The 19,083-nt window shown below is 38.3% G+C and overlaps 1 protein-coding gene across 4 annotated transcripts in view; it reads right to left on the reverse strand.

Moving 5' to 3' along the window:
- Nucleotides 1-10,426: 10,426 nt before the first annotated feature.
- The window catches only part of PRDM5 (PR/SET domain 5), an 83,586-nt gene continuing 74,929 nt past the window's right edge, over nt 10,427-19,083 (reverse strand). For all 4 annotated transcript variants that reach the window (XM_031044739.2, XM_005144127.4, XM_031044740.2 and 1 more), the window contains 2 exons: nt 15,912-16,016; nt 10,427-11,027 (listed from right to left, as the gene is read on the reverse strand). In XM_031044739.2, the coding sequence (XP_030900599.1) occupies nt 10,863-11,027; nt 15,912-16,016 (270 nt within the window). In that variant the 3' untranslated portion in view covers nt 10,427-10,862. The remainder of the gene's footprint in view (nt 11,028-15,911; nt 16,017-19,083) is intronic.

Genomic DNA, 19,083 nt, shown 5'->3' on the forward strand with positions numbered 1-19,083 from the left:
GCAGATTCAATCCCCAGCCTATCTACTATGAGACTGGATAAATTGCATAGAGATGTACAAGAAAATGCGGAGACAAATCCTTCTGAGTTTTATCACAGTATAAATGACCTATTTTAAAAAGTTAGTACAAGTCAGACAAATGGAATTCCATGTTTCCAAACACTTAGAAAAAAGATGACATTTTGTGAAACAACTTTGATGTGTCTTCACTTGCAAAGCAGATTTATGATCTAATTTGAATTTGGCAGATAAAATTTGTTAGAGAATATTTTAAAGTCTGAGGAATGGATCAGAAAATGACCACAGTATTAGTACCAAAGAGTTAACCTAGATAATGGTGCAGTGAAGGTCTCCAATCCAGCAGCAACACTACCTGTTGCAGTACTTCCTCCCAGTTTTGTCTGAATGTTAGTGTAAGAATGCACACATAACCACTAGAATGGTTATATGAGTGTCGTGGTTTAAACTAAATCTGCACAGTTCCCCCTTTGTTTCTCCCCCCCCCCCCCACCTTCCCACTCCCAGAGGGATGGGAAGGAGAGCCAGAGGAATACAACTCCCACGGATTGAGGTAAAATCAGTCCAGCAATCAAGGTATAACAGAAATTACTAACGGTACCAATAACAAATCAATGTTAGAGGAGACAAACAGGGAGAGAGAATACGATACCACCCGCAGCCCCAAGGCCAGCCCGGAAGAGAGAGAGAGAGAGCTCCCCCCTCCCCTCCTGGCCAGCTTCCAGTTGCCTCCCCGAGCCCAGCCCGGAGTGTTAACCCCTTCCCTTCCGGCCAGCTTCCAGTCCCCTCCCCGAGCAGGACGTGCTGTGGTATGGAATACCTCCCCGACTAGCCCAGACCAGGTGCCCTATCTCTCCCTCCTCCCTGGCAGAGCACGAGCTACTGCTGAACACATGACATTATCCACCCCTTATTCCATACCATTCACGTCATGCTCAGATCCCACATTTTCAGTATACCATTATATATATATACATATATATATATATATACATATCTGCATACACCCAGAGAGATAGAAAGAAATCATTTCTTAATACATGGACCAATCCCTATAATGCAATTGAGTCCATTTGGTCCATGATGTTAAGTTTGTAATAGTCTTCGAATTCTCAGAGTTTATGAACCGTTTCATCCACTGTTAGTGGTGCTATGTCATTCCAGGTTACCGTTGCCAATGGATGGGCATATGACGACGGTGCGTTTCGTGTAAGTTTTCGCCACATGGGTCATGTGCATTCGACTTCATCTGGGTCTATGGGTACATTCCCATTATTCGGCTTGGTGTGGTAGATCATCTCTACATTAGCTGATTCCCTCAGGGACTGGATGGCTTTGTCTATAGTAGTCCACTTGGCCGAACGACTCATAACATCATCCTTGTATGGGAACCTCTCTTTCACAGCTGCCAAAGGCCACCTCCAAAGACTGAGGGTCTTTTTCTCTCTTGCAATTGCTTTGTTAATTCCCCCTTCTCTAGCAAGTGATCCCAGCTGCTTGGCTTCTGTACCTGCTAGTTCGTGACCATCGGCCCCATTATCCCAACATCAGAGCAGCCAGGTGATGATGTGCTCCCCTGATTGACGGGTGAAATCTTTTCGCATATTCCGCAGCTCAGCTGAGGTCTGAGATCGAGAAGTCACCTCTTCTTCTTCGTCGTGTGATGATGACCCCTGATCAGATACTAGACCAGGTAGTGGATGCATAGTTTCTTCATCCTGCCTCTTCCTTCTTGCCTCCTTTCTGGTTTTTCTCTTGTGTACAGGAGCAACCGATATTGGTATGAATTGGTCCTCTAGTTCAGCTGCAGTGATTATCACTGTAGTTTGAGTAGCAACTGTACTTGTTGCGGGGGTAGCTGCACTGTCTGTCACAGTCGAGGGTTGAATAGCCGCTGTACTCGTTACTGGGGTAGCTGCACTGTCTGTCACAGCTGAAGTTTGGGTAGCAAGTGTACTTGCCGCTGGGGATGGTGTAGCTGCTGTACTTGGAGTTGGAACAGCTGCGCTGACTTCTGTGTTGCTCTCAGATCCAGGGACATTTTTTTCCTTTTGAAGGTGTTGGATAGTGTCGATCAAGGCCCTATAGGCATAGGCCAAGCCCCAGCATGTTGCCGTAATTTCTCCATCTCTGGTATGGCCAGGACGACAACACACCTCATTTAGCTGTTTTACTAATTATTCTGTATTCTTCACCTGTTCGGGAGTAAAATTCCAAAGTACTGGAGGGGCCCACTGACCTAGATGCTTGCCCATACTATCCCACACACCCTGCCACTCATGACTGTCCAGCCTCTGGGAAGATCTCCTGGTCCTCCTATGTCGTCGTTTAACCCCAATACAGGACCAGACCTGACTCCGCTTAACTCTTGAAATCAGATGAAATAGCTGTGAGCAAAACACACTCTGTATGCGTGCTACTATGGTGATCCCCATCACAATCAGCATACAAGTCTCAACAGTATTAAAAGGCCATTCAAAAACTTCAAAACCCTCAAATGATGTTGTAGACCATCTGGAGAGAACACTGGGAGGATAGAAGAATGTCTCCTTCACAGGCTGACCACCCGAGAAGGAGAAAAAAGATGTGAAATTCCTAAGCACTTCTATTATATACCTCCCAAAATATAAAGTTGGTGACCATACCGGGAGCATAAACCAGATCAGTTTCATGATCAATGCTTCTATTGTATTACAAGTCATTAACATAAAGTACAATGAGACCAGAACCTTAGCCCAAACCCCATACTTGATAAACACTAACACAGCTAATATATATGACAAGTAATTGGTAAAATCCTGAAACCGTGAGATCAAGAGAAAAAACTGTGAGAGCCAATAAAACAGCATTGTGACAAATGACTATAAATCCTGTCAGATTTGTTGTTATTTCGTGGGTTTGTGCCCCACGTTGGGCGCCAAAAACTGTCGTGGTTTAAACTAAATCTGCACAGTTCCCCCTTTGTTTTCCCCCCTCCCCCCCCCCTCACCTTCCCACTCCCAGAGGGATGGGAAGGAGAGCCAGAGGAATACAACTCCCACGGATTGAGGTGAAATCAGTCCAGCAATCAAGGTATAACAGAAATCACTAATGGTACCAATAATAAACCAATGTTAGAGGAGACAAACAGGGAGAGAAAATACGATACCACCCGCAGCCACGAGGCCAGCCCGGAAGAGAGAGCGCTCCCCCCTCCCCTCCTGGCCAGCTTCCAGTTGCCTCCCTGAGCCCAGCCCGGAGTGTTAACCCCTTCCCTTCCGGCCAGCTTCCAGTCCCCTCCCCGAGCAGGACGTGCTGTGGTATGGAATACCTCCCCGACTAGCCCAGACCAGGTGCCCTATCTCTCCCTCCTCCCTGGCAGAGCATGAGCTACTGCTGAACCCATGACAATGAGGTGCTTTATTGCAGCGCTTGGAAACCAGGGGCACGCGCCCAAATCTGGCTTCAACCTTGTCATATCGCGTTCATAATTTATACATCAAAAGTTTCGCAATTAATGCATATTCAACCTAAATTGCTACCTTGACGAATACATATACATCAGGGATTGCCTCATCAGTCCATTATGACATCAGCCTCTTCTGCGCTTGCGCAGCCCCCCGCTGGTGGTCATCCTGATGAAGTAAGGAGTCTTCATCAGGTGAAGTAAGAAGTCTTCCTCGCTTTGTCCTTGTCACCTGTCTGTTCTTTGGACAGGCCCCAACCATTATGTGGATGCCAGCATTCTCTTGTTTTCACTTGGCTGCCTCTGGTCAGTCTGCATGTTCTGCTTGGATAAGGTTTTACAATACTTTCTTAAATCCACCCATGCCTAAATTACAACTAAGGTACAGAACAGGGAAGTTATAACTAAGGTACAGAAGAGCAAAGTTATAACTAAGGTACAAAGCGATTAACTAAGGTACAGAACAGCAAAATTACAACTTGTTAATATATAAAGGCCTTCTATTGATTTACAAACTTTCAAATATAATTATTTCTAACATTACACTTCACCCTTTCTCTAACATGAACAGCTGTTCAACTGGAAATGAACTTGTGGATTTAAGGGCTTACAGTCTTTTCCTTGTAAAAGGTTGTCCTGGGTTCAGCAGTAGCAGTCATTTTTCTCCTTCTTAGTAGCTGGTGCAGCGCTGTGTTTTTGACTTTCAGCCTGGGAACAGAGCTGATAACACTGAGCTACTGCTCAGTAATGTTTTCTCTAACCAAGGAGTTTCTGAGTCTCATGCTCTGCCAGGGAGGAGGGGAGACCAGGAGGAAGCATACAGGACACCTGACCCAAGCTAGCCAAAGGGGTATTCCATACCACAGCACGCCATGCCCAGTATATAATCTGGGGCAGTTACCTGGACGGGTTAGACCACTGCCAAGGTCAGGCTGGGTAACAGTCGGTGGATGGTGAGTGGTTGTATTCTCTTCTGTCATTATTTCCCTTATTATTATTGGTGGTAGCATTAGTGGTTTGTGCTATACCTCAGTCACTACGCAGTTCTTATCTCAACCCGTGGGAGTTAGATTCTTTCGATTCCCCTCCCCATCCCTCCAGGAGCAGGGGGTGGAAGGGGGTGGGGAGTGAGATAACAGCTGCGTGGTACTGAATTACTGTCTGGGCTTAAACGACAGCAAAGGTCAAAAAAAAAAAAAAATCCCCAAACCAAACCCACAAACCCATAGCAACTTCTACTAATGGTTCCATTTTGCTGAATGCTCTTCTCAAATTAAAACAAAAATTAAAACAACCTCTCCTCAATTACTGCTCAGCAAACACCACGTTGCTTTGCCATACAACAAATGGAAGGAGAAAACTGTGAACCACTTATTCACAATTTACTACTTGCTAGATCTACCTGATGCTAGCTGCTGTATAAACATGCTGAGAAACACATTTATTATTTCAGGGATCTTATAGTCAAAGGGCATGAACAAATGATCAATGACAGTTGAAGTACATTAACTGTATTGTTCAAAAGCTGAAATACCATAGCTAACCATGCATTTGCTTGTGATGTGTATGTCTCATGGGAAATTCATCTTACACAGAATTGACATCACGCATTAATGAAAGGTTATAGTTTTGTCTGATTGCTGGGGTTTTTTTGTTGGGTTTTTTTAACAAAAGAAATATCAAACTAAAACTGAGACATACATGCATACATTTCTACCAATTGGTAAAAATTAGTTTAGTTCCTCCATCCTACTATCTCAGTTTTTCTGAGGTGATCAGGCCCAGGACATACCCAGTGATGGAGATTCAAGAATATTTTATTGCCTACCTCAGCTGGAGTCCACAGAAACAAACAGATCAAGTCTCTCTTCTGCTTGTGACACAGGTGAGAGTTTCTCCCAGGTTTCGTCACTGGAAGGTGATGACAGCTTATGTCATGTACAGCCTCTGTTCGCACTCCTGTTGCAACATGAGAGATAGCTGAGGTTAGTAAACTCAGAGGCATGCTACTTGAACATACCAAATAGGTCTCGGTGAAAGTAACACAGCAGACCAGTAAAAGTTTGCAAACACCAAATTTGCCAGTATACTCTGCCCTTGTTCACGGGGTGTTACATATTCAGCATCAGGTTACAAGGGAATGGAAGAAAAAACAGACAAAAAAAATAGATAATGACTATTAAATAAAATCAAAACTGGCAGTCCCAGGTTGAACTACTCAACAAAACATTTCTCAGGTCAAGGAAACTGTTTATCAGTAACAACTTTTCAGCCATTACTGCACATCCTAAATTACTCTATCTTCTTGATGTGACACAAAACTAAGCTGTCAGAATTCAAACATGTCCAAGATTACAGCTTTACAGTTGGAAGTGCTATCATATTCTGGGCCTAAAAAACTTAATGGGCAGATTTCAAATCTCAGTGTGAAGGGAATCCCTATAGTTGTGTGCAACACGTATGTAACTGAACTTAAAACATTTTATTATTGCCTGATCATAAACTGACAACAGCACACTGAGCTCCTCCACTTCCAAGAGTGATGCTTTAGAGTTACTATTATGCTATGACTTTTAAACTGAAAAATTAAAATAAACCATAGTCAGAGGTCTTTGAAGAATAATGGTATTGGTACATATAAATACAAATGCAGAGAATGAAATGTTGTAATTTGAAGCACAGATCAAAAGCATAATCAACATCATAAACTGACTCACAGAATATACAAATTGCTCTCACTATGTCTGTACATTCAAATATAACAACATAAAATGCCCAGCACAATGTTAACTTACACTATTTCCTTCTTTGTTGATTTCTAATTAGGACTTGCTGGTGGAAACAAAAAGATGCATCAAATCCCTCACAATCATACAGACAAAACAGAACTATAACATTAGCAAGTGCAAAGGATATTTATCAAATTAATGATATGTATCAGCTTTTGACCAGATATCTGATAAGAGTAGAAAGCAAAAGGAATTAGCAAGACTTCTGTTGTTCTTAACATCAGAGATGGAGCTCTCTCCAAGAGGGGTCAACTGTGCTGAAAAAATAGAACAAATTGAATGTTATGATCTGCAGAAAATCCTACAATGTGGAAGGGGTAAAAAATAACCACAGCCCTCTAAAGTTGTAGTGATTGCATGTTATTTCAGGATTATCTCTAGCTTTTCATGTTATTCTGCATGGCACAATTTACCATGTAAAACTCAGTATTTTCATTAATGATCAATTTTGTCCATTTAGCATGGTAGACAGTAAAGCAAAACAAACACACACATACACACAAACACACACACTAAAATATTAACATTACCTTTAAACCAATGGGTTTCAAATTCTCATTGCTCAAAATCACGTGAAGGGAATACTCTCTCTTTTCCAAATGTTATACCAACTGGGAGACTGTCAATAGAAATTCCCACTTAAAGAAGAAAGTTTGTTGGTTTGGTTTTTTTTTCTTGTTTTTGTGTTTGTTGTTGGTTTAGTTTGTTCATTTTTGTTTAAAAAAACACAAACAAAAAATCTATAACCAAATAGAAATATATTGCATTACATATAAAATGAATTATAGAGTTCAGCAACATGAATTCATGTGAATCTAAATCATATTAACTCCAGCTGCAATAAGTTCAAGCACCTCATGTAAAGAATTAGGCATTTCTTTCCATGGAAACACCTGTAGCTGCTGAGCTGAACCTGCAGAAGCTCATGCAGGTCTGCAGCCACTTTAACCCGAATGGAAAGCTCCTGAAGCTGGCCTGCATCACCTGCAGCTGGCCTTCAACCTCCTGCACCTACTTCCTGTGTTTCCCATGAAGGTGTTTCACTCGCACGTCGATCCTGTCTATTCCTTGTTCTATTGAAGCCATTATCAAGATCAATGCTTCAGTTAGTTAACTACTGCCATTGATTATACACAGCATGATTAATCTTAATAGGTATATTGTAATTTATCAAGAACTAAGTAAATAAAGGAAAGTACATTCTCCTCTTCATGTACTCACTTTCAACAACTAGCTATTTTTCCTCAAAGACAGTTATTAGTCCTAAACATGTAACACAATTTTGCAACAAAGGTCTCTAAACCCTGGGTTCAATTACCCCCACCCCTCCATCTCCCCCCCAAGGATTTTTTCTTTGTTTTTTAACAGCATAATCTCTCAAAATGCTCAGAAAAAAAACCTTCACTTTTTTGTTTGCAGGGTTTTTTTTTTCTGTGCCTTCACTGACCAAATGAAAGAATGAAAAATATAAAGAAATATAAAGGAAGAAAAATATAAAAAAATATGATCTCGGTTTTTCTAACACCAAACTCTTGGCTTTTACTGAGGTCAAAATGGCAGACAAACAAACAAAAAATCACCTTTGCAATGCTGTCCCACCCCAGACATGTAAAAAAAGTCACTGAACTATTTCTCCTTGCAGGTAATTAAGAATACTACAACTAAAACACATGCATTGGTACGGATTGATTTTGCTACCTGAACACTTAAATTATATTAATTTGGTTTTTATAACAACTGTAGCAATAAGTTACAGTTCTCTGGAGTTAGAAATACACTAGTCTGACAAACTCTGTAACAAAAGCTCTCCTAATAAGGAGAGGAAGTATGCTTTACTCAGCTTTATAATACCTATTTCTACTATATTTGTCTTGCACACATACAATATATTTTATTTATATGAACAAATGATCTGGCAAAGACTCCAAGTTTTACATACCTCTCAGGAAACAAAAAGGGCATGAAGACAACTTAGTATGCTTTTACACATAGGTGGTTGTCACAAAGAAGTGAAAGACTCCTAATTACACTTCTTCTTCGAAATCTGCACGAATCCTAAGCAATTTAGAAAAGTATATGCATATCCACATGCAAACTGAACGCAGTAAAATATTCAAGTGTTACTGAATAATTATAAATCATGAAACATCAACCATGCAGTTTCCCTTCAAAACTAATACTGCCAATAACTACTGAAATTATAGAAAAATAAGTTTTATATTTAATTAAACTTAACAAGAACATAAATGTTATTATGTAACACCATAGCAGCTACAACATAATACAAGATTACATAACACATACAGGTAGTGATAAACTTTGCTGTCACATGACAGTGTAACAACTAAGGCACTTCATCCATGCCGAACCAACACATTTCAGAACAAAATTATATGAAGGTGGGTTCTCTATATACAGTCTTCTCCAGGATCCTCCTCATATGGATTTACACACGTGTAACTGCTGTGGCCTACAAAAGTACAATTACATTATTGTCCAGACCTATGTCTGTTGCTTTACTATACTTTTTTTTTTCAACTCAGATCAACTTAGGAGACACTGGATTCCAATTTCAAATCTGCGGATACAGCTGAAGCTTATCCCTTTGCCTGCAGAAACCTTGCAAGTGGCTCATTCAAGCCTAACTAGTCCTACATAAACTGAACCAAGGAGCTTTGAAATAAACAGGAAGATACCACTTCGAAGTTTTCTGTTGCTGAAAGCTGTTTGTCCCTGATCAACTCTATTTGCTAGCAGGAAGTCACATGGCTTCATTAAGGAAGGGAACCTGGAAAGCTGAGTGTACAACTTCCTTGTAAATGTGAAGAAACCTATAAACTTGTTAGGTTGTTGTCATGGAACATTATAGGCTTACAAAAGAAAAGAAAAGAGGTTGAAGACAAAAAGTCTCATAAGAAAACATAGCGAAAAATAAGACCTTCTGATATAGACCCTATAAATATAATTACCCCTGTTAAGTGGCATGCCTTCTTCAGCTTGTAAGAAAAACAAAAAGTGTCTTCTGCTTATTTCTGGAGAAAAGCAATGACTTTGGCAAAGATTACTATTGGGATGCAGTGCTGGGTCTCAAAATTGAACATGTAAAGTAGAGATGTCTCTGCAGAAGAACAGAATCCAAACTATCAGTAGAGAAGGAAGGAACTGGCAATCACTAAATATACTAACATTTTCTGTTGCTAGTGATTTCCACTGCCAGCAATACTGCTACTGCTATTTTTTTTTTTTGCTCTTGAGTAGAAAAACAACCATGTGATAAACAGATTTGAGTAGAGTCTACCATGAGAAAAAGAATTACGGTGTTCACTTCAGCATAATTCTCCCTACTGCAGTTGATAAGGAAGTTGAATTCTTTTCTCATGAAAACTTGAAGTAAGATATCCCAGTTCAAGCTCATTTTACAAAACCTTGACAGGTCCAGAACGTATATGAACAGTTTACTTATGACAGAATCTTAATATTAACTGCTCATAACTCAGGAATTTCACATGCAATCAGAAATTACAGTTTTACTCTCCTTGTAGATAAAAATTTCTTGGTAATCTAGCTGTAGTACAAGAGGGCCTGTGGGAACTCTTCAAGAGTTTTACTGCAGCAAACAGCTCAATCTGATAACATGAAGAATTTGACTGTTACTTTGTTGTAAAGTAGTATTTTCCCCAGTGTTCACTAACAGAATTAAAAGAAAAGTAGTTAAATGGGATGTAAAAATTCGAGGCATCTGATTCAGCAGGAAGGAAGACTGGGAAACAGCTGTTCACCAAGAAATCAAATACATGTTAACTAGGTAACTGTAACTGCTCAAGCCACTCTATTCAGATGTCTTTCCAGTTCCCTTACCAGTCACAATGAGGAATATGAATACAGTACTTAAAATAAATTGCTCAAAGTTTTCACTTCAGTCTTGTCTCATGTAACCAAAAATAAATCCTTAATGCTCATGCAAAAATACTTAATGTGATAGATTTCCATTGTTTCTGTACCTGTACATTTGGCATCTCAAGAACCAACTCAAGTTAACGAGCTTCATGTAGTAATGAGAAAGCTGGAAATAAAGCAAGACACAATCATGTTACAACAAAGTGAAGAAGTAAGATCTGGATAAAATACGCCTGGATGGAATCAGCAGTCAATCAGAATGACAAATTCTGCATGGTTTCAAATTAAAGAATTTTAATGGACTCTTGAAACTTAGATACAGAAATACAGTTGCAGACAGCCAAGGGTTCAGTTCCAACTGTCCACTATTTCCAGGTAACAGTACTAATACCTAGGTTTGTAAGCCTGTAACTGAGAAGGTAAAGTTTGCTTACAGCTTTTTTTTTTAGTTTCATTTTTATGAGGATAAAATTTTCCCAAAGTTCTTTTATCTTCTTTTTATTTTCAAGCTATGTTTTACTTTCGGTAAATGTCTTTCTTTGTTTATTATCCTACTAGTATATTAAAAAAAAAGTAGGAAAAATAATTTGCGAACACATAACCATGGTTTCTCTTGACTTATGCTTACAAGTCAGGTGATAAGTCTGCAGTTTGTACGCATGCAAATGGAGCATTTCAGAGCATGAGATCCTTTCCCCTCACATATGCCACAATTAGCTGTCCGTTTCACCATGGACATTTTCCATGTGCACTTTGAGATAGTCATTTCTAGTAAATTTCTTGTGGCAAAGCTGGCATTCTGCCATAGGTCGATTGGGGTTGTGAGTCAGCTTGTGTCGGATCAGCATCTTCTTCAGGCTGAAGGACAGATCACAAACCTAAAGCAGTGAAGATAAGACAAAGAAAAAAGAAGCCTTAAAATTTTAAGCATGTAAAGAACCCTTTATGTTCTATCATTGAGGCCACAGCCACATGTAACTGCGATACTTAATAAATGAGCTGGTCTTTGGAAAAATAACTGCTTCAGAAAGCACCTTACTCTGGTATATTTCAATGTCATACAGTAACAGTGGTACCACAGGCATGGGGCTGGTAAAGGAAAAAGGTCTAGTCTTAAAAATATCAACACACTGGGGTGTCCCAGTTATATTGTATTGTTTGTGGGCTTGGCTCAGTTTTGTTTTTTTGGTTTTTTTTTTAACTTATTATTCTATCTGGGATGCAGTAATTCAACCTCATATTAAGTATTTCCTTTGTGACTTCCAGAACGACATCTGCATGTTCCTAAAAAATCAGTTCAACTTGCTCAGCTATAAGGAGGAAGGAGTGAGAAAAAAAAAAAAAGCTCTGAAGACTGCAAGAAAGGTTAATAATTATTATAGAGGACTCTGCCATGCTAAAAAACATCACTTCTAAAAAAATTCTTGTGGTGAAGTCAAAATGAAAGGTTAAGAACAAGTTCAGCCAAGAGAGTTAGAATGAACAGTTAAGAATCTGTAGTGAAGACACTAAATCAATGGAAAGCGCGCAGTTTTGTCACATTCACCTTCCACCCAGGTACATACAGTAGGCATGTATTTCCTGGGGAATGGGGAGGAGAAAGGAAGCATGCTCCCAATTCCTGATTTGGCAAATGAAATTGGAAATAATCACATAATTAAATAAGAATGAACAACCATAGGCTTTCAATCCTCAAATTCCAGGTGCATTCCAGGCAAAATGTCTTCCACAGAGAAGAAACTCAGCACAATCCCCCCTTATGAAAATAAAGTTTTAAATTCATATTGGTACCAATCTAGTAATGAAAATGCTGAATTATTACTAATTCCTTTTTAAACCAGGACAAACAGTGCTGACTAAGTAGATAATGTTGACCTACAGTATATGTATTTTATGCCAATTAAGGCAAAAACATACAATAACCATAAAAAGGGCAGTAGCCAGAGGCAAAGTTTGTACCCAAAATAATTTTTCCCCAAACAAGAACACTGAATGTGAGATTGCAAAAAACTATTTAGTTTTGAGTTTATCACATGATCAAGTACTTTTATATAGCAAATGTAACTCTCCAACGTCTTTCAGACCCAAGCAACAGTCACCCTTTTGTTACATGACAATGAATATCACCTACAGCATCCACTGGTGAGGTCTTACTACTGCTTTTGCCAAATACCATTTTCTGTTCCTCTTCCACACAGCACAAAAAGTGAACTCATGATGTTTATCTAATTGTAACAACATGCTTGCTCACAAGACTCAATGTGTTAGAAGTATCATATACTTGTAAACATGGTTTTTGGAAGCCAGGAAGCCAATCAAGGATATACACACATACAAGGTACGTATGTGATCTCTGTATCTTACACACATTTCTCTTAATTTGTAAAGTAAACAGCTTCTAACAGAGTCATAAACTACATTTTTTTTCATTTATAATGCTCATGTAACTAGTATAATGTGTCCTGATGTTCCTTCAGGGCTCTAGCGTGTTCTACTACCTAACTTCTTCAAAAAGAACATAGAAAGCACAGGATCATATGATATAATACATCTTGTGCTGTGCTTATGCACAGAAGTTTCAGTTTCTGGTTTTTTTTAAGTGTCTGCTTCAGATTTCAAGTTTATAAGTAAGACAGATGTTTTAGAGATTTACAACCATGCCTGCTAATGTGCACCTGAAATCTAATCAATCTCTTCAAAATTATCAAAGTTTTGATCAAGTAGGGAGGATTGAAGACACTGATATTTGAAAGTAAGTGTAGGATCAACTAGAGGCAGAGTGGAGGGAAACACTGTACTGGAAAGAAACCAGGACAGGCAGTACCCTGACCTTTCTGTCACCAGAGAATAATCTGTGGTCTCTGAGGCAACTGAAGTTCAGTTGGCCTTCCAGTAAAAAACAGGCTGGTCTTCAGAGGACAGAAATCTAATTTATTAGGGGAAAAAAGAATAAAAAAATTCTATTTCCATACTTCAGTTATTCTCACTTTCCTTTGTGAGAAATATTAGTTTTCACCTTAAAATAGGAATATTCAATTACTACCATCATCAGTGGATATGTGAGCTTTGAGTCCTTGAGCTCTGAAAATGCCTTTGATGGCAGAAAAAAACACATAAATAAACTGTAGCACCTTCATCAAACAGTTTTTTTTTTCAATAGCCAAACATTTCCTTTTTCAGTTCTTTGGCACTGAAAGCAATTCCTGTTTGTAAATGCAAAGTTACTAAGAAACAAAGAAAATTCTGACAGAAAATGTTTTTTAATATGTTATCAATATGTAATTTGTTAAATGTCAATATATACTTAGAGAGCTGAATAGCTTCTACGACTGCTTCTAATGCCAGGTAGGAAACAAAAGCAAAAAACTCTCTTACAACTTCTGTCTTTCAGTATGGCTTCATGTATTATTACAGTTACGGATATGCTAATAAATGAAAACACAGCCTGTTTTTCACCTTTAAAGGATTCTTAGTAGATTTGGGCATTGTCTTAGACTTTGCCAATTATTTTAATGAGTAAGGCTTTGCCAGTAATGTTGCTACTCCCTTAAACATCCAATGGGAACAGAAAAAAATCCAGAAAATAGTAACAAAATTATGATGAACATGGGAAAGCATCATGGAAAGCGCTGGAAAGAGAAAAAACTTCACAGGAATTGACTAAGAACGAACACGGCACATGTACAAAGAACGATGAATGGAATAGCTATTAACTGATTCTGTTAATGAAAGAACTAAAAGACAGGTATTGAAATTCCATTACATTAACCTGACATACACTCTTTTCCCCAAAATCCAGTTAAGAATTTGGAGAAGATGTGCCATAAATTACCGCTGAAGTCATTATAACAAAAATAATTAGCACACTTACAGATAGCTATCTGTAGCAGGACAAAAAATTGTAGGTGAGAATATCTGAGTGTAAAAAGCATCGGGGAGCCAACAATAAATGTCTCCCACAGGTGTATTTTTCTATAACTGCCCACTACTGGTTTTCCTGTAATTTCTGCTGAAACATCTGGTAACATGCAATGTGAGAGCTCTGGAGGAATGGTCTGTTCTGCATAACATTTCCTATATCCCCAGCACCTGTGTAATTGGAATACACATGAAATAAGGAGTAACTATTGAAAACAAAACTTTCAACACTCTCCAAGAGTGCAGTAAGCAGCACACCATGATAGGAACCTGGACAACTGAAAAAGGATGAATGAATTGTAGAAGCATCTGCTGTTTATGTCAGAACTCTCAAAAATCAGCAATCTCTGCAATATGCAGCTAGCAAAAGACTAACACTAAAGCGTAATTTTTTGTGAAACATGGTAGTAATTTTAAGTATTAAAATAATCTCTAGTAAATGAAGGCATATATATAAAATTCTCAGAGAAGGACTAGGACCAGATATAGATTACAGCTGTTTCTAGACATACTATGGTTAGGAAAATACAGTTCTATCTAATAATGAGGAAAAGTGAAGGAACAGTTGAAGGAGGAAAGTATGACTTCATATAGCTCCTATTTTTGATTAAAGAAAGAAAAAAGAATGAAATAGAACCATCAGACCAAACTGGTCTGAAAAAGCATACTGTGAATCCAAGACCAGTGAATTTCAGATCCACAGTGTGAGAAAAACTGCATTTACACTGCAAACTAGCCAACAGCTAATAAACAGTACAGAAGTCTGAAAAAGTTATTGACAATGATTTGGAATTAGAAAAATCCTCAAGGTCCAACCAAGAGCCAGACTGAGATTATCCCAAAAGAATACACAAATCTCCTGACTTGTAGACATCAGCAAAATACTGCAGACAAAATTTTTCATACATTCTTAATGAAATGTCACCAGATCATTTATTAAAAGACAGAACTATTAACAGACCCTTGTTACTTTCATGCCAAGTAGTTAACTCTAATTTTGCATCTAATATTACAATTTGTGAACAAATTTACAGCTCTTCAGACTGAGTGACCTAAGATATAACTGAAAGCTGGTGGTTCACTTGCGACTAGTTCATTAAGAGCTAGTATCACAAAACAAAGCACGAGTTCTATATCCTAACCTGATACCCTCCAAATCCTTGAGCAACAACTTACCTTCTGGCTTTTGCTAGTTCTCAACATTTTTTTTCCAAAAGTCTCTGCACACTCAGCCTCCCCACCTACCTTCCAAAAAGTTGTGAGATACTTTGTATACACAATGGGATATGCTGAATGAAAGGGACTTAACAGTGATCTATGAACTGTAACGTAATATGCTGCATTTCAGTAAGCATATTCAACATCCATGCTTTCTTCAATGAACAATTGAAAAAAGAACAGATGTTGAAAGTACCAGATCAGATTTTAGTAAATAGAAACCAAAAAATCTGAACTCGTATTTGTGTCATCCAACATCAGAAGCATTCAGATTACATGTAATGAATTAAATACCTTTTCCTGTATAAACTAATCTCCAAATATTAATCTGTCATACTACATGTACAGGAAGGTAACCAGCATGAATTTGTAACTTGCAACATCCAAATTGCATTAATGGTGAAAATAACTCTTAAGGGATCCAAATCCATAAAATAACAGGGTGTACAAAGCTTCTGGCAAGTGGAGAAGGTACATAAAATTTCCTGAATGGTCTTTCATTAGTCAGGCAATCAAAGACTCTACGAAGTGTAACTTTATGCCACAGCTAATAGGTGCAAGGCTATAGCCTCACTGCAAGTAAGTCCTGGTGTTGCGTTGTAGTCAAGACAAAGGGACAGACTCACATCACACTGAAATGGCTTCTCTCCGGTGTGGGTTCTCATGTGCTCATCTAGGCCACGCTTCTGACTGAAAGCCTTGTTACACTCTGAACACTGGTACGGCTTTTCCTGTATGAAATGACAACAGTGAGTGAAAGTGAGTGAAAGTGAGTAAATGCAGAGCCTAAGTCATTAAAGGAATGAAATTCCATCCTGGATGGTGCAAGTTTTATGTTCTCTCTAAGGGATTATAGTCAGTGAAAACAACAGAAAACTACTTTCAAATGATTAAGGTAAAGCTGGGAAAGCTGTGGCCTGACAGTTTCCACTTTAACACCCACTTATGAATTAATTATCTGTTCCAGTCTTTCAAAACCAGCCATTTTGGGAATCTGGTTTTTGTAATGTGAAAGGTACAGACACATAAAATCCCAAGGTACTTTCCTTTATCATCCACAAAAGCTTAAAGCATAAAGACAAGTAAGATAACTATAAAAACCTCAGGTTTGTTACCATGTTTCCAAACAGGGAAAGAGGTGAAGAGGAAGAAGGGATACAAGGAAACCATGTAGTAGAGAAAAAACTAATTTGAAAAGTAGTGACAGATGGTTGATCACATATTCATTGCAGACGCTCAAAAGAAGAGCAGATGGCAACCAAGCCATCTGTATTTTTATTAGCACTACTGGTTAGCAGCTACTGTAATATATGATGTTATAAAAGTTGCAAGCTCACTAGCCTCAAATAGATATATGATCGAAAAATCACTTCTATAAAGCTTTTCTTCTGTAAAGTTCTTCCTTAATATAGAAAATTACATAAGGCATAATTCCTCCTTTATTCCACTAAAGTGATAAAAGAACTGTATCGAAAACAACATTTAAATAAATCAATGTAAAAGTTATTATTATGGGTATTTTAGGCAATGATGGAACTGTTTAGTAAAATTTTACTAAATTCAACTGAAACCAAGACTGAAAATCAATAAGCAACAAAAATGCCAAGTCTATGAATTAACAAATAAGAGGCAGCAATCTTAATGGTCCTTTGGGAGATAACGTGGGATCCAAGGATAAGTGAGGAAGAACAACTCAACTTAGGTGTTGAAGCTACGAAGTGAAAAAATTCTCTGGTTATTAATTATTGTTTTCAGCTTGTAGGGGAAAATCGGGTCTCCATATCTTGCTGAATCCTGCCAGCTACTCAGCATAAACCACACACGTAATACAGTGGACTACAAACCACTGTTGTTCTGGGTATGTCCCAGGCTATCTCTTTAGTAGGGTAGGTTTTTGCAGATCCAGAAATCGCAGTGCAGGTGAACAGTGGGTTTTTCATTATGGAGTACCCTCCCATGAGTTTTCCTAGAAAAGGCAGTGTCACAGATATAAACTTCTCATCTTGTAGTAGCAGGAGTCCTCAAGCTCACTGAAACCACGTCCTAAGTAGTGTACACAGGAAAAAACATTTCTCCAGCAGTTTCAATTTCAGACATGAGTAAATCATGAGACAAATTAAGTACATTTCAGCAAGATGCAAGACAAATCTTTATACGGACAGAGGCTGAGTATACAGTGCTCAGCTGCATATAATCAAATTGGCCTAAAGGGAAGCTGCTAATGAGCTTTTCTGTGCAAGATTCTCCCTACACATCTTTATCATCTTTGTGGTTTTTTCATCATTATCTTTTTGTAATTTCCATGATTCTTCAGTATGGAATAAAACATAACAAATTACCTAAAGGATAAAGCTGATCTTAAAAAATCATCACCTAGACCAAAAAATTTGTACCTCAGGGAATTCTGCTAGACTGACTAAAGACATCATGGAGCAGGTTTGTAATTTTTAAGGAAACATATGAATATGCAATAATGATATGCACATATGTAAAGTGGGTTTCTGCAACACCCCCCTTAATTGATTTTGCATTGTGGTTAACAAACTGCATTTTCTGTGAGCTCTCTGAAAACAGCCTTTCTCTGTGTACGTTGCTCCACAGAAAACGCAAAGTTAACTACATGATGTGTACATCTTCAACACCTATGAAAACATTAATTATTGCAAACTGTACCAGATGTACTTTCTCCTTTTTACCATCTTGTTCTTCAGATATTATTATGATTGATTATGATTATGTTATTGATTTCAGAGTGAAATGGACTTCAGGATTCCATTTTGGAAGAACAGCCATTCTAAACTTTGGAAAGCTGAAATCACAAACCTGGGCTGTAATATCTTCCCCAGAGTTATGTTGGACTATTTTTATTATTCCCTAAGGCCAAAAAGGGTATATTTAACCATCTCCTTGGCATTTGTATTCAAATTCACATGTCGTGCCAGAAACACATCCAAAGCTGTCTTTGATCTAATTTTATATTCCTTACATCTGTATATTCCAGTGGCTTCAGCAGACAATTCTAATTCACATTAGCTGCCTCTCCCCTAAGCTAAGCTGCCCTTCATTCACATCTGTGTCCATTTCAGTAAAATCAGTAGTGTTGTCCAGAGCAAAACCTGGCCTTACCTCTCTCTCCAGAGAAAAAGACTTACTTGTCAGTTTTGCAGAGACTAACTTCTCCAAAACAAAACATTCTGTGCTTTTATTTTCCCCTCTCCCACTTCTTCCCCTCATAACACATTTCTGTTGCACAATACTTGGAGAAGGCAATATTTGTAAATGGGAAAGATGATGTTGGCTTGGCATAAGCACCACTGCTCTAAATGCAAACAGAAAATAAACCCCAAACAGATAAAACCCACAGCAGTAAGTCTGAAAGAAAGTTAATGCCACCACAGAAGGACAATAGGGACCAGGGATAAGATTAGAAGAAAGCTGGACAAATTAAAAAAATCAAGCAAAGGGAAGAACCTGCTAATTGTTAACAATTAGGTCATTGGGAAGACCATTTAAGTAGGACATCAAAGGAGTTAGCAACTGCTAGTAGTATAAATCTACCTTCTGTTCAAAAAGCATCTGCAAGGCTGTGACTATTGTGGCAGCAAAGCCAAAGGATTACATGTTTTCTTTTACTGATGACATAAATGAGAAAGGGAGCAGGGAGAGTGAGGAAGACAGGATGTAGCTGATACTGCAGTGATTTAATATTACATTTTAAAGTGTATCTGATATAAATAGGAAATATGTAGTAGTGATTTTTAACATTCTTGCTTCTAAAAATAAGAAAAGCCAAGGAGA

This window comes from Melopsittacus undulatus, chromosome 5, assembly GCF_012275295.1.
Source record: "Melopsittacus undulatus isolate bMelUnd1 chromosome 5, bMelUnd1.mat.Z, whole genome shotgun sequence".
NCBI lineage: Eukaryota > Metazoa > Chordata > Aves > Psittaciformes > Psittaculidae > Melopsittacus > Melopsittacus undulatus.